This window comes from Arachis duranensis, chromosome 4 (genome assembly GCF_000817695.3).
Source record: "Arachis duranensis cultivar V14167 chromosome 4, aradu.V14167.gnm2.J7QH, whole genome shotgun sequence".
Classification (NCBI taxonomy): Eukaryota; Viridiplantae; Streptophyta; class Magnoliopsida; order Fabales; family Fabaceae; genus Arachis; species Arachis duranensis.
In genome coordinates this window covers 103,797,366-103,817,451 of record NC_029775.3, presented here as the reverse complement: position 1 = coordinate 103,817,451, position 20,086 = coordinate 103,797,366, and the positions used below count along the sequence as shown (strand labels likewise).

General features: G+C 37.3%; 1 protein-coding gene across 3 annotated transcripts; it reads left to right on the top strand.

Annotated features, from left to right (window-relative positions):
* Positions 1–336: 336 nt before the first annotated feature.
* LOC107485417 (cysteine-rich receptor-like protein kinase 15) lies at positions 337–19,536 on the top strand. 3 transcript variants are annotated; one of them, XM_052260072.1, is made up of 7 exons: positions 337–1,857; positions 17,496–17,636; positions 17,756–17,877; positions 17,951–18,161; positions 18,475–18,538; positions 18,631–18,784; positions 19,161–19,536. In XM_052260072.1, exons 1-7 carry the CDS (start codon positions 348–350, stop codon positions 19,488–19,490), a joined length of 2,532 nt encoding a protein of 843 aa, XP_052116032.1. In that variant the 5' UTR covers positions 337–347; the 3' UTR covers positions 19,491–19,536. The 3 variants fall into 3 exon arrangements, with proteins under 3 accessions (XP_052116032.1, XP_015961435.1, XP_052116031.1); XM_016105949.3 differs by having other exon boundaries at positions 18,307–18,538; positions 19,179–19,536; XM_052260071.1 differs by having other exon boundaries at positions 18,307–18,538.
* The last annotated feature ends 550 nt before the right edge of the window (positions 19,537–20,086 follow it).

Below are 20,086 nucleotides of genomic sequence, written 5' to 3'. Positions count from 1 at the left end.
AATATATATATAATTTATAACATGGTATTAAAATTTTAATTATACAAAATTTTAGAATTTAATTTTTGTTGAATTCTAAAAAAAATTAATATAAGACAAAAAAATTATATAAAAAATAAACAAATTTAAAAGAAAAAATATATTTAAGAGAATATATAAGGTATAATTATCATATGTCTTCTCTTATTAATTTAAATTTATGAGTTTATACTTGTGAAAAGAATGATTTTATGACATTATTCGGCACCCACATGCAGTTGTTCATTAATTCATTCCCTCATTATTATTAATACACAAACAAATTTGGCAATTGGTATGTACGTACTTGTTATTAGCTCCACCATACCATGGCTTTGAACTTCAACTTCCTCAGGCTTCTTGTCTTCATCTTTTCCCTTGTTAGCTTTATCATGAGTTTCCCAACAACTACTAAAGCAAAAGAACTTGATTACCAAGGCCCAAAGTGTTCTGAAGATAGAACCACTTTTAACAGCACCTACCAAGTAAACCTCATCACACTTTTCTCATCCCTATCTTCCAAAGCCACCATCACCATCTTCTACAACAACACCATCATAGAGAACAAAGATACTTCTAATGCAGTGTATGGACTCTTCATGTGCAGGGGTGATGTACCCTTTGATGTTTGTGGAGACTGCGTTCAAAGCGCAACCCATGTTCTCTCTACAGAGTGCACCTTATCCCTATGGGGTATGATCTGGTACGAACAATGCATGGTTCGGTATTCCAACACTCGTTTCTTTTCTGTTCCAAAAACAGAGCCCTTCACTCCCATGTCCAACAACTTCAATGTTTCCATTAATCAAGACATCTTTGTCCCTCTTCTTGCCAACACAGTGAACAAAACTGCAGATCAAGCCGCGGTTTCTCTCAACAAGTATGCCACAAAGGAACAAAAGGTAACAAAACTTGAGACGATTTTTACTCTTGCTCAATGCACCCAAGACCTCTCGGTTGGAGATTGCAGATCTTGTCTTGGATTCGCCGTTGGGCAGATCCATGAATGTTGTAAAGGAAGACGAGGAGGGAGAGTATTGCTCCCCAGCTGTAATGTTCGCTTTGAATTTTACCCTTTCTATCGTCATGGCGTCTCTAAAGCACTTGCTCCTGCTACAAAGTATCCAATCATGGAGTCGAAATATTCGCCAGATCCGGGTTATTTGTCTCACCAATGTTCAAATAATCAACCCACAAACTTACAGAAACGCCTAACGACGCTCCTCTCTGACTTGTCTTCCAAGGCAAGAAACTCGAACGACAACGAGTTCTACATAAGCAATGTTAGCAACAGCTTCTTTGGCCTCTACTTGTGCCGCGCTGATCTACCGTCTTCTCTCTGCGCAGACTGCATAGTCAACGCCACAAACCGAATCGCCTCCGAGTGTCCAACGTCCATGGAGGCTGTAATCTGGTACAACCATTGCTTGCTTCGTTACTCCAACTACTCTTTCTTCAGAACAATGGGAACTAATCCGAGATTCAAGATGATGAATGTTACCGACTATGACGATTACAAAAGCTACTACAAGTACGAACTGTGGAGTGCGTTGACGAAGGTGGCGGGAGAAATCTGGGATCGGAGTGACAGATATTACACAGAGTCGTTTGTGTTAAACGATGTGCAAAGATTGTTCGTGCAGGGGCAGTGCACGAAAGATTTGGCTACTTTGGATTGTAATTACTGTATTCACGATGTGATTGAAACGGCGATTCCATGGTGTTGTTTGGGAAGCATAGGTGGCAGAGTTTTGTATCCAAGCTGCACTTTGAGGTTTGAGTTGTTTCCATTCTATAGGAATGGTACGGACGATCAGCCTCCGTCAACTACAACTACAGGTATGGATAGAGTATTTTATATCCCAATAATGTTATAATACAGTTCTGTTACTTCACAGTTGCACGCAGGAAGCACTCGCACGCACTGACATCACATGAAACAAAATGACAAGTACAGACAACCACTTTAATTTTAAATTTTTATTAGATACGAAAATTTAGTGTTGTTCGTACCCTGACCCAATGATAAGGCCCAGGACCTAACGAAAGGCCAAATTCAAAGGATTGAACCTCACCTTACACCGACCTTCAATCTACGAAGTCGGTGCCTACTACGACTTGCTTTAAAGAAGTCGGGAACGAGGGATTAGCTGGCAGATAAACCCTCACTCAAGAGGATAACTGCCCCTAAAATCTCTCTAACCACTTCCGGGAGCCATATCTCAACTTTCCTAAGATAAAGGGACGGTTATTTCCCTTAAAAGGCGGAACTACTCCAACGGTGGTTATGGGTTCGCCACTATAACCTGACATCCCTCAGGTATCTCTAAGCCCAATACATTTTAAACCTGCTTAACCCCATGCTGACTTAGGCATCGGAGTGTCTTTGCAGGTACCACCCCCCATTCTCTCTCCAACACAAGTCGAAAGGAGGCTCCTAGTTGTAAACCAAGTCGGAGACCACCCTCCTCTAGCGCTTGGGCCTCACAAACAAGCCCAACCACCGTCTGGTTCTAGGTAAGCCCCGGAACATTGGCGCCGTTGCCGGGGAACTGAGAGATCAACCAGTAATGGCAGACAACTCACTAGAAGATGAACATACAGCGTCTGATTCCGAGCAAGAAAATCTAGATACCGGAAACAATGACGCAGACCTGATCCTTCATCAAGGAACCAGTGACCAGCATAAAGAAGGCACCTCTGGGCTCAAAAATCCAAAGGCAAATTCCTCGGAAGGACGAGAGTCCGGAAAGGAAGGGCTACCCCATACAACCGAGCTAATGGGCCTGGTCCACGGCCACCAAGGTCGTTTGGAGCAACTAGAACAGGAACTAGAACGACAACGACAGGCAGAGCGAAACCTCAGGGAGGAAATAGAACGACGAAAAGAGTTGGAAGAAAAACTCACAAAGCTTGAATCCTCCCTTAAAGCCCGAGACTCCTGTGGCAACCGAGAAGAGTCGCCCTTGGGAGGAGAAGACCCGTTCAACGAGGACATAATGAGGGCGAAGGTTCCAAGAAGCTTCAAAAGCCCTGAGATAAACCTCTATGACGGAACCACAGACCCAAAGCATCATTTAAGCAACTTCAAAAGTCGGATGTATCTGGCTGATGCTTCTGATGCAACATGTTGCAAGGCTTTTCTGACCACCCTGTCAAAAGTGGCGATGAAGTGGTTCGATAGCCTCCCTCCAAGGTCGGTTACCAGCTTTGAGGACCTCTCAAGAGAATTCCTGATGCGATTCTCCATCCAGAAGGATAAGGTAAAACACGTACCGAGCCTCCTGGGAGTTAAACAGGAGGTCGGGGAACCTCTGCGTGATTACATGGAAAGGTTCAACAAAGCGTGTTTGAAAATTCAAGATCTGCCCACAGAGGCAGTTATCATGGGGTTAGTAAATGGACTTAGGGAATGACCCTTCTCACAGTCCATATCAAAAAGACACCCGACCTCTTTGAATGATGTACAGGAGAGAGCGGAAAAGTACATCAACATGGAGGAAAATGCCAGACTGAGAGAGTCGAGTTGGCAATCTGGGCACACTCCCTCGATAAAAGAAAGGGAGAGGGAGCCCAAGAAGAAAGAAGACCTTGGTCTCGACAGACTCAGGAAATATCACTCTTATACTCCTCTAAAGGTTTCTATAGTGGATGTATACAGAGAAATTTGCAATAATGAAAGGCTGCCGCCTCCTAGGCCCATTAAAAATAAAAAAGGGGGAGTCGCAGCGATTACTGCGAGTACCATAAAATATATGGTCACTCAACGAACGACTGTTATGACCTCAAGAATGTGATAGAAAAGCTGGCCAGAGAAGGCCGACTTGATAGATATCTCATGAAAAGGTCGGACAATCATGGGAAGAGAAAGCGAGATGACACAGATAGAAGAGACCCACCACCGCAGACTCTGAAAGAGACATATACATATGATCTCAGGTGGATTCGCGGGAGGGGGACTCACCAAGTCCTCTCGCAAGAGACACCTCAAGCGAGTCTACCAGGTCGGGAGTGAATCGCCCGACCTTCCTGCCATCTCATTTACAAAGGAGGATGGGCAAGGAGTAATCCCTGAACATGACGATCCAGTGGTGATAACCATGATCCTGGCCAATGCCCATCTCCACAGAACTCTAGTAGATCAAGGAAGCTCGGCGGACATCCTTTTCAAACTCGCGTTTGACAAGCTAGGGTTGGACGAGAGGGAGCTAAGAGCCTACCCCGACACCTTATACGGGCTAGGCGACACGCCAATAAAGCCACTGGGATTTTTACCCATTCATACTACCTTTGGAAAGTGGGAAAAATCCAAAACTCTGAGTATAGACTTCATAGTCATCGACGTAGGGTCAGCATATAATGCCCTAATCGGAAGAGCTACCCTGAATCGACTCGGAGCGGTGGTATCCACCCCCATCTCTGCATGAAATTTCTGACAATAGCCGGGGTAGCAACGGTGCGGGGAGACCAGAAATTGGCAAAAAAGTGCTACAATGATAGCTTGAACTTGAGAGAAAAAAGCAAAGAGGTTCACACCATAGAGCTCGGCGGTGCAAGGGCCAAAGAAGAGTTGCGACCACAGCCAGGAGGAAAAACCGAGGAAATACAGGTCGGCAAAGAGGAGGGAAAAAATACCAACATAGGAGCCAACCTAGGGGAAACCCTGAAGCAAGGGTTAACTAAGCTCCTAAGAGACAATTCTGACCTCTTTGCCTGGAAAGCCTCCGACATGCCTGGGATAGATCCCGAGCTTATGTCCCACAAGCTCTCGGTGTATCCAGGATCCTGACCTGTACAACAGCAAAGGCGCAAGCTCGGCCCAGAACGAGCCCTTGTGGTGGAGGAGCAAATACAGGCACTCCTAGAAGCCGGCTTCATCAGAGAAGTTAAATATCCAAATGGCTAGCAAATGTAGTGCTAGTCAAGAAGCCAAACGGCCAATGGAGGATGTGTGTCGATTACACCGACTTAAATAAGGCGTGTCTCAAGGACCTTTATCCACTCTCAAGTATTGATACTCTAGTAGACTCTAGCTCGGGGTATCAATACTTGTCATTCATGGATGCCTACTCGGAATATAATCAAATCCCTATGTATGAACCAGACCAAGAGAAAACATCGTTCATCACGCTCCGAGCAAATTTCTGCTACGTGGTCATGCCATTTGGACTAAAAAATGCAAGGGCCACATACCAAAGGCTGATGAACAATGTGTTCGCCCCCCACCTCGGGAGCTTAATGGAAGTCTACGTAGACGACATGCTAGTGAAAACTAAGGAAGAAGCTGATCTCTTGACGGACCTCTTGCAAGTCTTCGACACCATAAGGTTGCACGGGATGAGGCTAAATCCCGCAAAGTGTACCTTCGCAGTGGAGGCCAGAAAATTCCTAGGGTTTATGCTGACACAAAGACGGATTGAAGCCGATCCCGATAAGTGTCAAGCTATACTGGAAATGAAGAGCCCGACTTGCTTAAGGGAGGTTCAACAACTAAATGACCGACTTGCAGCCCTCTCCAGGTTCTTGGCAGGATCAGCATTAAAATCCCTTCCACTGTTCTCTTTATTAAGAAAGGGAAGCCAGTTTGAATGGACTCCAGAATGCGAGAGAGCGTTCCAGGAGTTCAAAAGGTTCTTGAGCCAACCTCCAATCCTGACCCGACCTCTAGTTGGGGAAGATCTCGTCCTATATCTGTCCGTAGTAGACAAAGCTGTTGCATCAGCCCTGATAAGGGAGGACAAGGTTGGACAACATCCAGTATACTTCATCAGCAAAGTTCTACAAGGCCTCGAACTAAGGTACCACAAATTAGAGAAATTTGCTTACTCCTTAGTAATAGCCTCACGGAGGTTACGACCTTACTTTCAAGCTCATACGATAAGAGTCCGAATGAACTAACCCATGAAGCAAATCCTCCAAAAGACGGATGTTGCAGGGAGAATGGTTCAATGGACAATAGAGCTCTCCGAGTCTGACTTAAAGTATGAAACTCGGACAGCAATCAAAGCTCAATGCCTCACCGACTTCATAGCAGAATACGCGGGATATCAAGAGAAGCCAACTGCATGGGAACTTTACGTAGATGGATCCTCAAACAAGACAGGAAGCGGTGCAGGCATAATACTGGCCGAAGAAAAGGGAACCCAAATAGAGGTATCCCTCAAATTTGAATTCCCAGCTTCAAATAATCAGGCAGAATATGAAGTCCTGATTGCAGGATTGAAGCTGGCAGAAGAAGTCGGTGCAACAAAAGTGATGATATACAGTGACTCTCAAGTGGTGACCTCCTAGATAAATGGAGAGTATCAGGCTAAAGACCCGAACATAAAAAGATACTTGGAAAGAACTCTGGAGCACCTCGGACACTTTGCAGAAACCGTGGTTAAGCACATAACCCGGGATATCAATAGCAGAGCAGACGCTCTATCCAAGTTAGCAAGTACCCAGCCAGGAGGGAATAATAGAAGGTTGATCCAGGAAACTCTCCAAGAATCCTCTGTGGTAAAAGTAGAGGACAAACGAGATGTCCTAGAGGTAACTGGGCTAAACCTCGGATGGATGAATCCCTTGGTCGAATACCTAAAATTCGACATCCTCCCCAAAGAGGGAAAAGAGATTAAGAAAATCTGGAGGGAAGCACAACATTACACTCTGGTGAAAAATATCCTTTATAAAAGAGGAATATCAACGCCATTGTTGAAGTGCGTACCGACCTCAAGGACCACTGAAGTACTAGAGGAGGTTCATAATGGGATCTGCGGAAACCATCTCGGAGCCAGGTCGCTAGCTAGGAAAGTAATCCGAGTTGGATTCTACTGGCCGACCTTGCAGAAAAATGTCACAGAATTTGTGAAAAAGTGCCAACCATGCCAAATGCACGGAAATTTCCACGTGGCTCCCACCGAGGAGCTAATCAGTATAACTTCTCCATGGCCCTTTGCAAAATGGGGGATGGATCTGTTAGGTCCTTTTCCCCAGGCCCCAGGACAAGTCAAATACTTGATTGTGGGAATAGACTACTTCACAAAGTGGATAGAAGCAGAACCATTAGCCACCATCACAACCCAGAGAAGTCGGAGGTTCCTCTACAAAAATATCATCACAAGGTATGGGATACCATATTCCATTACCACAGATAATGGAACCCAGTTCACCGACTCTACCTTCAGAAGCCTGGTGGCCAGTATGAAGATCAAACACCAGTTCACCTCGGTGGAACATCCACAAGCAAATAGACAAGCCGAGGCAGCCAACAAAGTCATACTGGCAGGAATAAAGAAAAGACTACAAGATACAAAAGGAGCCTGGGCTGAGGAGCTCCCACAAGTGTTATGGGCTTACCGGACGACGCCACAATCTGCCACTGGAGAAACGCCCTTCCGACTCGTCTACGGCGTAGAAGCCATGATACAATAGAAATCAGCGAACAAAGTCCAAGGGTGATTCTCCACGATGAGATCAGAAACATACAGGGTCACAAAGAGGAGCTTGAACTGCTCCCCGAAGTCCGAGAACAAGCCCAGATAAGAGAAGCAGCGTTGAAACAAAGGATGACTACCAGGTACAACAAAAAAGTCATTCGAAGAAGCTTCACCCCAAACGACTTGGTCTTGATCAGAAACGACATTGGAGTCAACAAATCGGGGGAAGGAAAACTCGCTACTAATTGGAAGGGACCATACAAAGTTAATGAGGTCTTAGGAAAAGGTTATTATAAGGTGACCGACCTAAACGGTACTGAGTTACCAAGGTCGTGGCATGCTTGTAACTTGAAAAGGTACTATAGTTAAAAGCAAACTCTACTTCCTAATGTACTCTTTTCCCAACTTCACGATTTTTTCCCAAAAATCAAATGGTTTTTTCCGAAGAAGGGTTTTTAACGAGGCATCACGGTAGAGGCTAAGGGAAAATAGACTATCAAAGGCCCTTAGTAGCAGTAAAGTACCTTCCCAAATAAATAAAGATCTTTTACAACATCTCTTATAAATTCCTTCTCGTTTTTTTCTTTCTTTCTACGAAACGCGCCGACTTAAGCTCGACAAAGCGTGAAAATCTCATGAACCAATCTAGATGGTCGTCAGGATAAAACGACGAAGTACAAGTCGGTGTAAAGAGGTTATAAAGGTTGATCACGAAGAACTCGGAAACATTCCGACTCATAAGTCGAAATGAAGAACCGAGCATCAAAGAAAACGCATCACAAAAGTAACCTAAGTCATATGAACTCAATAAATTCTGAAATTGAGTATAAGGAATACCAAAAAGAGATTGAAAAACCTATCAAAAATGTCAAAGCTAAAGACTGTCCTAAGTCCTTAGAGAAAAAGAAAAGGACAGACGGCCCCAAAAAAGGTTTTCAAAAAGATCAAAAGGGTTTCTCAAAAAGCTAAAAAGCATGCACGCAAAAGGTAACTTAACCCTTATCCAAAAAAGGGTATTCTTTCGTTAACTTAAAACCCTTATTCAAAAAGGGTATTTATAAATATTTTGTTTATGGCCTTAAAAGGCCAAGAGAAATGTCAGGGAACAACCACCACAACATGAAAAAGAGTTTAAAAAAGGGGAGACCCACAGGCCGGGCCCCCATATAGCCAATAAATTTTTTAGAGAACATCACCACCAGAACCGAAGGGAGTAGTCGGATCACCACCAGAGTCGGGAAGAGCAGACGGAGCGCCATCAGGTCCAGGGAGAGAAGTATCCATAGGAGACGGAGAGGAGGTTCTGTGAGACCTTGAGGAACTCGGAGCATCCTTCGAAAGAGGAGGGGACTCAATGATTCTCTGCCCCCGATTTTTCAAATCTGACTCAGAGACAACCTCGGGAGCAGGAGGAGAAACTATGGCACCATCAATGACGACCTTGTCAGGATCCAAAGGAGAGAGATCCAGGTCGGGAGCAAGGACTCCGACCTGCTCCTTAAAAATCCTCCAGGCCTCCTCGGCTCCTTCAGCAATAGAGTCCTCCAACTCGGCGTAAGCATTCCGAGAATTCAACAAGTCCTTCCTCACCTCCACGAGGTCCTTGAACAAGCTCGAATAACTCTCCTGCGCCTTTTTCCTCAAGCCCTACTCCATATTGCATTGGGCTTGTAACTTGCTCTCCTTCTCTCGAAGGCCATCCCTCTCCTCCTTCAATTTAGCGACCTCCTCCTTCAACTCCTTCTCCTGTTTCTGATATATGAGAATCCTTTCCTCCAACTCTTCAACCCTCGAGGTTGAACCCAGAGAGCTAAGAGGAGTCTTCTAAAAAATATCAAGAAACTTGGTGCACACCGCCACCGCCCTGACACTCTCCTGAGCTAGAATAGTGAGGTGGTTCCGGATAAAAACATCATCCATATCTATACGGGTATAAGGATAGATGTATTTTCGGATAAACGCAGGAGCATCCACCTTAGCCTCACATTCAAAAGAAGAGCTAGACTCTAAAGTCTTACGCTTCTTTTTCTCTGGCTCAGGAGAAGGTCGGGGGGGAGGGGGCGACTGAGAAGAAGCCGAGGAGGAAATAACGATAGGTCGAAAAGGGGTCCCCAAATTTTGAGGAGCTAGTTACCCTGGCACCGCCGGTCCTGGCGCGAGATCTCGCCTTGGCCTCCTGGACTCTCTAGTAAGACTCACTGGAATTCTTCTTCGCCATCTCTATAAGAAAACAATTAGTAGCCAAAAAGTCAACGAAACAAGTCAGTAAAAACAAGTCGGAAATAAAGTAGATAAATAAAAAAAAGCTACCTAGCTGTGTCTGGACAAAGGTCGGCGACTCCTGGAGAAATTTTTTGGTATCCAAATATGGGGCCCTCCCCCACACTTCTCGGAGGAACCCCACAATGGCCGCCTCCACCTCATTCAGGTCGTCCAAACCATATTTCTCACAGGGGGAGGCCTCTAACCAGTACAGAGGAAAGCGAGGAGAAGAATTCTCATCCAAGAAAAAGGGGTGGTGACCCTCTACGTCTTGAACTTTGAAAAAGTAATTTTTAAAGTCATGGAAGGATTCATCAAAAATGGTGAAGACCCTCTGACCTTGTATAGTTCGGAAGGACACCCACTGCTGCTTGTTATTTTGCCCACTGAAGGGCTTGATCATGTGGAAAAGAAAAAAGAAAATCCTCAAAGAAGTCGGAAAGTCTAAGGCATGGCTGACAAACTGATAAGTTTTCAGAAAACTCCAGGAATTGGGATGAAGCTGGGTAGGTGCAACGCGACAGTGACGTAAAACAGCAATCTCAAAATCAGAGAAAGGAAGAAAAATACCCAGGCGGGTGATCATGCTCTCATACATATAAAAGAAATGAGGGACTGCCTCCGAAGCCCTCTCGAAGCAAACCCGATCTTCTGAACCCGGGACAAGCAGTTCATACTTTGGCTCATCCTCATCAGAGGTACAAAGCCGGTGACGAGTGCGAAGATCAGTAATAAAATCAGTGTCAACCCAAGGTTCTTCCCCTAAGACTGTGACATCGACCCACTGAGCAAGAATTTCTACGGAAGACATTTCTTTTCCTAAAAAGGATTAGTGAAACCTACAAAGGAAAAAGAAAAGAAAATAAAAAACATGGTCTCTAAAGGGGGGTACGGAATCAAACAGAAGCCTACGAATCAACTTCTCTCTCTCTAAAATATAAAAGCATGCAAACAGAAAGCACGTTGTAAAAAGAGAAGAGAAGAAAAGACTAACCTTTATCTGGAAATAAGGTAGAGGAAGATGAAAGCCTTCAAACAAAGAATGCCCCCACGAACGGATGAGAAGAAGAAAAAATTCAAAAAATCACAGAAACGAAACAATGAAAGAGAGGGAAAGTATTTATAAACATGTTAGGGGCATAATGGTAAAAACAGAAGCGGTCATTAATGAGTGCACCGTTACCAAGGTAATCAATCCCTACGCGAATCTCTAACGGACGCGACGTTTGATTAGACGTAACTGTGAAAATCAAAAGCGACGAAAAGTCACGTCGGCTTCTAATGATCACGTCGGTTCCCTCCTAGGTCGGCTACGACCCCGAGTAGAATACTCGAACCCAAATCTTAAAAGAAATTGGGCTCGAGTAGGGGCACCGTTCATACCCTGACCCAATGATAAGGCCCAGGACCCAACGAAAGGCCCAATCCAAAGGATTGAGCCTCACCCTACACCGACCTTCAATCTACGAAGTCGGTGCCTACCACGACTTGCTCTAAAGAAGTCGGGAACGAGGAATTAGCTGGCAGATAAACCCCCACTCAAGAGGATAACTGCCCCTAAAATCTCTCTAACCACTTCCAGGAGCCATATCTCAACTTCCCTAAGATAAAGGGACGGTTATTCCCCTTAAAAGGCGAAACTACTCCAATGGTGATTATGGGTTCGCCACTATAAATACGCTGACATCCCTCAGGTATCTCTAAGCCCAATACATTCTAAACCTGCTTAACTCCATGTTGACTTAGGCATCGGAGTGTCTTTGCAGGTACCACCCCCCATTCTCTCTCACACACAAGTCTGAAGGAGGCTCCCAGACGTAAACCAAGTCGGAGACCACCCTCCTCTAGCGCTTGGGCCTCACAAACAAGCCCAACCACCGTCCGGTTCTAGGTAAGCGCCAGAACATTGGCGCCGTTGCCGGGGAATTGAGAGATCAATATATCTTTATTTAATGGTATTTAAGCGTGTTTTTAATACATATTTTTATAAAAATTAAATATATAGTGAAGAAGATGAGAGTTGAATCCCGTTAATCCACAACATTTCTCATGTAATGATTTACAATAAATGAACAATTACTAACCTAGTTAGTTAATTTAGTAATTTAGAGTGTTAATTTTTTATATTTTATTTTATTAATATGTATGAAATTTAAAATGATTTAATTTTATATTTACTTTGAAAATTTTGATATTTCTACGAGTAAGGTAGGATAGGGTAGAATAAGGTAGGATTTAGAATTTTAGGACGCGAGTAGGATTAGAGTTGAGAGATTCTTAATCCACAGGTAGGATAAAATAAAGTTAGGATAGAGTCCAAATTCTATCTTACATTATCCATTGTCAGTCCTTCATATTAGATATATATGAACATAATAACAGAACGAAATTTTTGTACTTCATAAATAAATATTAAACAATAATGTTATATGATCAAATTATTTTAATAATTAATTTTAATTAAATTGGTTTAATCATTTATTAACACGATAAAAATTAATTAAAAAAACAAAAAATGATTAAACTTTATTATAAAAATACTTTATTCATCTATTATTTTTAATATTAAAAATAGAGTAGTTTTCAAAATAATATGACTAGGTAACTATTAGAGATTGGTCTTTATTCGGTTAATGATTATTCATGTTATGTTTAGAAGAGAGATTGAGACCGAGAGGCAGATATTAAAAGACAAAAATTTTGTATTGTATTTGATATAAAGTGTATAAGATTGGATTATATCTTAGTATTATGTTTAGTTTAAGATAAATATAAATATTGAAGAATATATTTAAAATTTAAAAAGTTAAATAAAAATATTTTTAAAAAGAAATATTATTAAAGTTTCAGTTTTCGTCTTTAGAAATTTTAATCCCTTATGTCTCACTTTCTGAAAGTAATGAATGGACTGAAATTTTGTATCTCGAAACTGAAATTTTAATTCTAGTCTCTAACCACTAAACACAATACTCAGTCCTAATTCCCTAGTTCCAGTCCTATGAAACAAATGCAACCTAAGATCTATTAAATGAATGCAATTACACAAGAAATGTATCTTTAGATTTAATGCCTACCATGGTTTAGAAAATTCATAAGTTTAAAACTTAAGATTCGTTGTAACTCTAAACTGAAATTTAACACTTTTCAAAATTTAGCAAAAGATGCCACAATTTCAAATCAATAACTAGGAGTTTAATTTTAGGTCTTCTCCTTAGGAATCACAATCGAGTGTATTATTATTGGCTATGAAAAAATCGGAAATTTAATAGCAATTGATGAAAATTTAAATAATAAGAAATTAAAAGAGCAAGCAAGGATTAAATAGCAAAGCGATAAGACTAAGGACAATTAAAATAATTGAGGGTATAGGATTACTATCCTTGTCACTAACCACAACATAATAATTAATTACAAAGAACAAACCCAAAGAAAAGTCAATTAGACTTAATTAATGTTAATCCACAAGTCCTAACTAGCTTATTAATTGAATTAGTAAAAGATTAATTTTAGCGAAAACAAGATTAATTAATATCTGTGGATTATCACTTAACTTGGATATTAATGACTCAAGTTCACCTAAGTTTCCAACTTAAGCCAAGAATATAAAATCTATTCTATAACTAAGTTAAGCATTTTATCAAATGCCTAGAGTGCATAAACATAAAACTTCATAAATCGTAAGAATTAGTAAAATCTACAACTACACAATTCAAGAAATAATAATAACATCTCAATTAAGCAATAATAAAGAGAAAATATGGGAAGACAATGAATTTAGTGTACAATGTGTACCATAGGGATAAAATTAAAATTAACATCAAATGATAATTAAGTTAATTAATTTTTAATAATTTCCAATTTGAAATTCAAAGTAAATAAGGATTTGCAACATTTACGTACACCGCAAAAACGGTCTCCTTCTCCCCCATGTGATGTGACTTCCTTCTCGCCCAGTGTCTTCTTGTCTCACCGATGTCGTGCCGCTACCGACAGCAGCCGCCGTCAACCATAGCTTCGGCTGACGCTGTCGTGCGCACTGCGAACGCCCGAGCAGCACCGTCGCGCAGTTTGCATCATTCGCCTAAGCAGCTCCAGCAGTCTCTTCCACTCTTTTCGCATTGACGCCGAGAAGATCACCATCGTCCGCTGTCCAGAACGCAACCCGATGTCGTCCAGCTGTCCGAGAACATCCGATGAAGACACCTCCTTCACGCACGTTGCATCCATTGCGCAGCCCACCAATGCGGCAGTCGTGCAACCGCCGATAGTCGACGGGTTTCACCGTCCTAGCGTCTTCATCCGTGACATACAGCGAGTGGGGATGGTGCCACGTGTATGGTGATTTGGGGTTCGGTGGGTTGCCTCCGGTGGATGTGGTGCATCGGATTGAAGATATCAAGAAGACGAGTGCTTTGTTTCGTGGTGTTGCAGAGGTTTTCGGCCAAGGTATATACATTAACGGACAAATTTAGATGCTGGATGTTCAATTTACTAGGTATGTAGATGGTTATTTTAATTCTTAATTGGATGATTATTTTGTTTGATTCAGTTTAAGTATATATAATTAACAAATGTTGGATGGTCATTTCATTAGGTAATCGGATGATTATTTTAATATTTACGTGGATGGTTGTTTGATGGCCGGTGAGAGAGCTTCTAATGCCGAAGAGGTGGGATGATTGATGAGGATGGGGTAGCAGATGGTTTGGGAGGGGAGGGGGAGGGGGAAGAGGGTGTTTGGATAAATTTCTTTGGTAAATTAGGGTTGGGATGGTTAATTTTTTAAAATAACTGGTTGGATTTCTTTCTTTTTTTTCTTATATTGGGCCAAATTCAGAATCCGTACACATTGTCAAGATTCCTCATTGTCTTTCTAGCAGAGTTCAATAATAAAACATAAAACATCAAATTTATTAAATGAAAATGAAAATTCAACCAGGATTTAAGGACATAAAATAGCAAAATAGAAGAAGTAATAAGAAATTCTAAAACACTAGAGCAGCAAAATAAGAAATCATAAATTAAGAACTACAATTAGACAAACTAAAACCTAAAAACAAGAGAAAAATGTATAAAGAACCCTTGAATTCTAGAGAGAAGTTAGAACTTCTCTTTCGAAAATTCAAGATTCTAAAACCGTAAAAAAAAACAAAGAAAAATGAGTGTATGATGTTCTATGTCCCTTCATAAATTGCTTCAAATATGGTTTCCAAATTGTAAATCATGTGCTATTTTAAATGAGGCATGCGATCAAGGTGCGCGCACACATGTGGGTGCACACGCACATGTGCAGAATTTTTCACTAGTACGTGGGTATAAGATAGAATTGCTTCCTTCTTCTTTTTTTCGCGAAATCTTCACTTCTACATGCTTTTCTTCTATTTTTTCAAGCCATCTTTATCTTCTAAACCTTAAACAACTTAAACAAACATATCAAACATTTAAAGACCTAAAAAACATGTTTTTAACAATTAAGCATAATTACAAAAAATTCACAAAAGTATGCATTTACGAAGAATATGTACAAATTAAATTGATAAATTTTATTTTTTTTCATTTCAAAAATCATCATAAAATATGAATTTATTAGTCTTATATTTTTTTGTAAAAGTTAATTATGATGAACGTGTCTTTAAGCTTGATGGAAAACCCAATTTTAATTTTAATTTCATATTTTTATATATTTTTCTAATTATAACACATAGTCATATGACCAGAATAATATGACCGTAATATTTTTCTAATAATAATAATAATAATAATAATAATAATATGACATATTAATTTACTATTCATTTCATTAATTTTAAGAGGTTGCGTGCGTAATAGAGATTTTAAGAATGAGATCAATTTAATTTGGGTTGGATATTAGTTAACTGAAAAATTGACAAATAAAAATTAATTAATTTATGTTAAACTAAAATTATAATTTTTATGTTCACATTCATGTTAGCTTGTTATCTTTGAAAAATTAAGCGAAAAAAATTATTTCTTTTTTACTAATTCTATCTTTTATTTTTTCTATAAAACAATACAATTAATCATCTATATTAGCTTGTAATTTTTATATATTATGTTTATTATTGAGATTTTATATAATAGGAATTATAATTCTATTAAAAAGGATAAAGTAAATAAAAAATTAACCATAAATAACAATAAAATCGTAAATAATAAAAATTTATAATCCAAAATAATTTTAAATTAAAAAATACTAAAAATATTTAAAAAATATTTTTTATTTGACATTATAAAATTTGTATTATTCTCTTTTAACCTTTTATTTTTTTATTTTATTGTATTTTTTATATTATTTTTTTAGAGTTCTCATTTCTTATGTATATTATTGTTTTTATTAATTCTTAGTTCATATAAACTTTTTTTATCATTTATTATACTATTCTTTATGTTTATCTTTTAGGAAGTCTTTTTTATTTTTATTTGACTTTGTTCATTTAATTTTTTACTTATTGTTATTTGGCTATGTATAAGATATTTTTTATGTATTTTATTGACGTTTTATCTTTTAATTTAATATTTATTTACATTAACATATTAAACTATTAGTTTATTCATATATTTTTCTATTTTTAATATAAAATATATTTTATCAATTTTTATATATTATTTTTAATTTAATAAATAAATATTAATTTTATTATAAAATTAATTAATAAAATCTATACAAATATTTAAATTAAAATGATAGAATAATATAAAAAATTATTTAAATTAATGTCTTTTTTAATAATTTTTTATCTAAAAATAATTTTGAATAGTGTAATCTAAATAATATTTATTTTATTATAATCTATTTTGATATAAAAATTACCAAACATAAATCATGTTAACATAAATTTATTTTTTATCCAAATCAAATTTATAAAATTAATTTTATATAAACTCCTATTTATAAACTTTAATTCAAACACACACTAACTAAACTATATTAAATTAAATCTTTAATAGGAAGTTATTAAAGGGAGATGCGGTAGTGAATAATGAATTTTGTTTCTTAGGCCTTGAAAACTATGTAAATCTTTGATGGATCATAGATGACCTTGCCCAATTGGGAATTGAGGCTCCACGACATCAACATTTTTTTTTAAAATATCCACACCATCACAGAAAAAGAAAAAGATAAAAAAGAATGAAAAATAATCGTTAATTAATGTCCTAATTAATTTGACTCAACAGTCAGCAACTTTTAACATAAAGTACCTTTTAATTAGGACCTACTTTGGAGAATGGATCTTTTCAATTGTTAAAAAAAATTGAGAGTATAAAATATAATTTTTTATTTTTTATTATTTTTTTATATTTATTTTTAATCTCACTTACAAAATTAATAATAAATTTATTCTCCTAATCAATTATAAAAAAAATTAAGAAAATTCATTCCCCAAATTTTATAAGACCAATAGTGCAGAATTTGTCTCTATTAATATTCCTGCATAGCACCCAACGTTCTTCTAATAACGACATGTGTTTCTATACGTATAGAAAATATTTACTTTCGACACAAGAGTACTCGCCTTTAAGTTGATGTCCTCACAATCGAGGCGGAGTTCAAAAGATAAATTAAGGGTGCCATTTATTTGTATTTTTATTTTCTATTTTTATTTTTAATATTTTTTATTTTTTTTGAATTTTATAAAAGAAAAAATAAAAATAGAAAGTGAAAATAAAAAATAAAATTATGTTGATGCCCTCATTTATTTTTTCTTTTATTAACTTTAAAACATATATGAATATGATTTATATATGTTATGAATAATAATTTTTGTATTGTAGTGAAAACTGGTCGATCACGAGCAGTTATCTTGATTATTGTTGTCCCCGTTGTTGCTTTGGTGTTACTCCTCTCTTTTTGTTGCTATTTGTTTCGGAAAAGAGCAAGAAAAAGTTACAATAAGACCATCCTCAGAAAAAATTGTAAGTATCTTGTGGAAAATGAAAAATTCAATATAATTGTTAGTTTACAATTTATTTGTAAGCTTAGAGAAATTTGCAAAGTTATTGGATTTAAAATGTTAATAATTTGTTTTGTCTAGTTGGCCATGAAAGTAACACTATAGGGGGCTTGCAATTCAATTTGTCTATAATTGAAGCGGCAACAAATCACTTTTCACAAGAGAATGAGATTGGCAAAGGTGGATTTGGACAAGTTTACAAGGTAGGAGAGAAAATAAAAAAGAGAAAATCTATTTCTTTCAATTACTTTTAATATTCTTTTTTATATATTTTAGGGTGTTCTTCCTGATGGACGACATATAGCTGTAAAGAGACTTTCAAAAAGTTCTACCCAAGGTGCTACTGAATTCAAAAACGAGGTTTTATTAATAGCCAAACTTCAACATAAAAATCTAGTGGCATTTTTAGGATTCTGTCTTGAAGGACAAGAGAAGATACTTATCTATGAATATGTTCCAAACAAGAGCTTGGATTACTTTCTGTTCGGTTTGTTGCTTTTCCCCTCTTAAACTTCTCTTTAGTCATTTAACTTTCTATTTTTGTGATTAATTTGCATTATATATTTTGAACTATATTTGAAGTATCTAGTTGTCTAATATGTATTAATATATATTCACTAAAAATTTTGTAGATCCTCATTCTGAGAAGTTGTTAAGTTGGTCTGAACGCTACAATATTATAGATGGAATTGCTCAAGGAATTCTTTACTTACATGAATATTCTCGTCTCAAAGTTATTCATCGTGATCTTAAACCTAGTAATATATTGCTAGATGAAAATATGAATTCTAAAATTTCAGACTTTGGTCTTGCTCGAATCATAGATCAACAACAAGGATCTGCATCTAGAGTTGTTGGAACACTGTAAGTCATCTTTCTATACTTTCCTATATGTAACTTATACATGGGAAGTTTAACCATGGCATGGGCATGATACATTCTTTCTTATTTTATAGGGGTTATATGTCTCCTGAATACGCAATGCAAGGAAAATTTTCTGAAAAGTCAGATATTTTCAGTTTTGGAGTCATGATTCTCGAAATTATTACAGGAAAAAAGAATGTAGGTTCCAATGAATTGTATCGTATTGCAGAAGGTCTTCTAAGTTTAGTAAGTGAAATAATCTAATATATAAATTCTTCAACGTAACACAACCTTGTTCCCTTTATGCAAGTCTATAAAAAATATGTTTTTTGTTTGTAACCTTTATAATTTTTTTAAAAAAATTTTTAATATTTAATATCATTCAATTTTGTTCTCAATATTTTTTGTTTATGCTAAAATTACTTTTGGAAGTTAATTCTATCTAAAATATTAGGGACAAAATAAAAAACATTCAAAAATAACTTGACACAAATTCTAAATGTTAGAAACAAAATTAAATGAATCGAAAACATTAGAGACAAAATTGAATGAAATTAAACATTAGAATATTTTTAAAAAAGAAAACACAAAAAATATACTTTACTTTAATAATTCTATTAAGTTGATAAATTGGTTACAGGTATGGAGACAATTTTGCAACCAAACACCGTTATCCGTATTGGACCCAAAAATGAAAGAAAATTGTTCTGAATCTGAAGTTATAAGGTGCATTCAGATTGGTTTATTGTGTGTTCAAGAAAATCCAGATGAAAGACCTACAATATCAACAATTGTGTCATATCTTAGTAATATCTCACTTGAATTGCCTTCTCCACGAGAACCAGCATTTTTCTTGCATGCTAAAATGGATCCAACAAAAACAATTGCTGGCGAGTCTTCAAGTTCTTTCTCTGTTAATGAGATATCTGAAAGTACCTTTCTTCCGAGATAGGAACCAATTTATATATAATATATATGATGGTGTATAATAAAATTTCAATGGGTCATTATGATGGTTGAGAGATAATGGAGTTACACATATATGTTATCAAAATTTGAATGCATGTGTTGGTCTCTATATATCTGCCATCTCTTGTTTATTTGGACTTTATAGATATAATTGCGAGAAATTATTGTATGCTTGTTGAATATCTTGGATGTGTTCAAAAGCAATATTTGGGCCAAACTATATTACGTAGGTCATAAGAAAAAAAAAAATAATCAAAAGGGGTGTCTAACTTAACCTTGAAAATCAATAAACTTCTGACATTGTTCTGAGCTCGAGGGGTTAGTTATCCACAAAATGACAAAAATTCTTTCAAAAGATGTAAGATATTTGTGGAATAATCTAATTATGAATAAAATTGATAAACAACTCTTAAATTTTATTATCTATTAACTATTTTGGCAAGTATCGTATATATATTTTGGGATTTTTTTTGAAAATTTATTTTTTGAAGTTCTTTTTATTACAAAGAAATCTTGTAAGATCTAATATAGAGGTTAATGCTGTCGTGAAAAATAATATAATGGAGTGATTAATACTAT

Excerpts from the sequence above, each read along its gene's own strand:
- LOC107485417 (XM_052260071.1), top strand. The coding sequence starts at position 348 with ATGGCTTTGAACTTCAACTTCCTCAGGCTTCTTGTCTTCATCTTTTCC. Across the intron at positions 1,858-17,495 it reads TCCGTCAACTACAACTACAG|TGAAAACTGGTCGATCACGA; the intron begins GTATGGATAGAG and ends TTTGTATTGTAG. Across the intron at positions 18,162-18,306 it reads CTTGGATTACTTTCTGTTCG|ATCCTCATTCTGAGAAGTTG; the intron begins GTTTGTTGCTTT and ends AAAATTTTGTAG.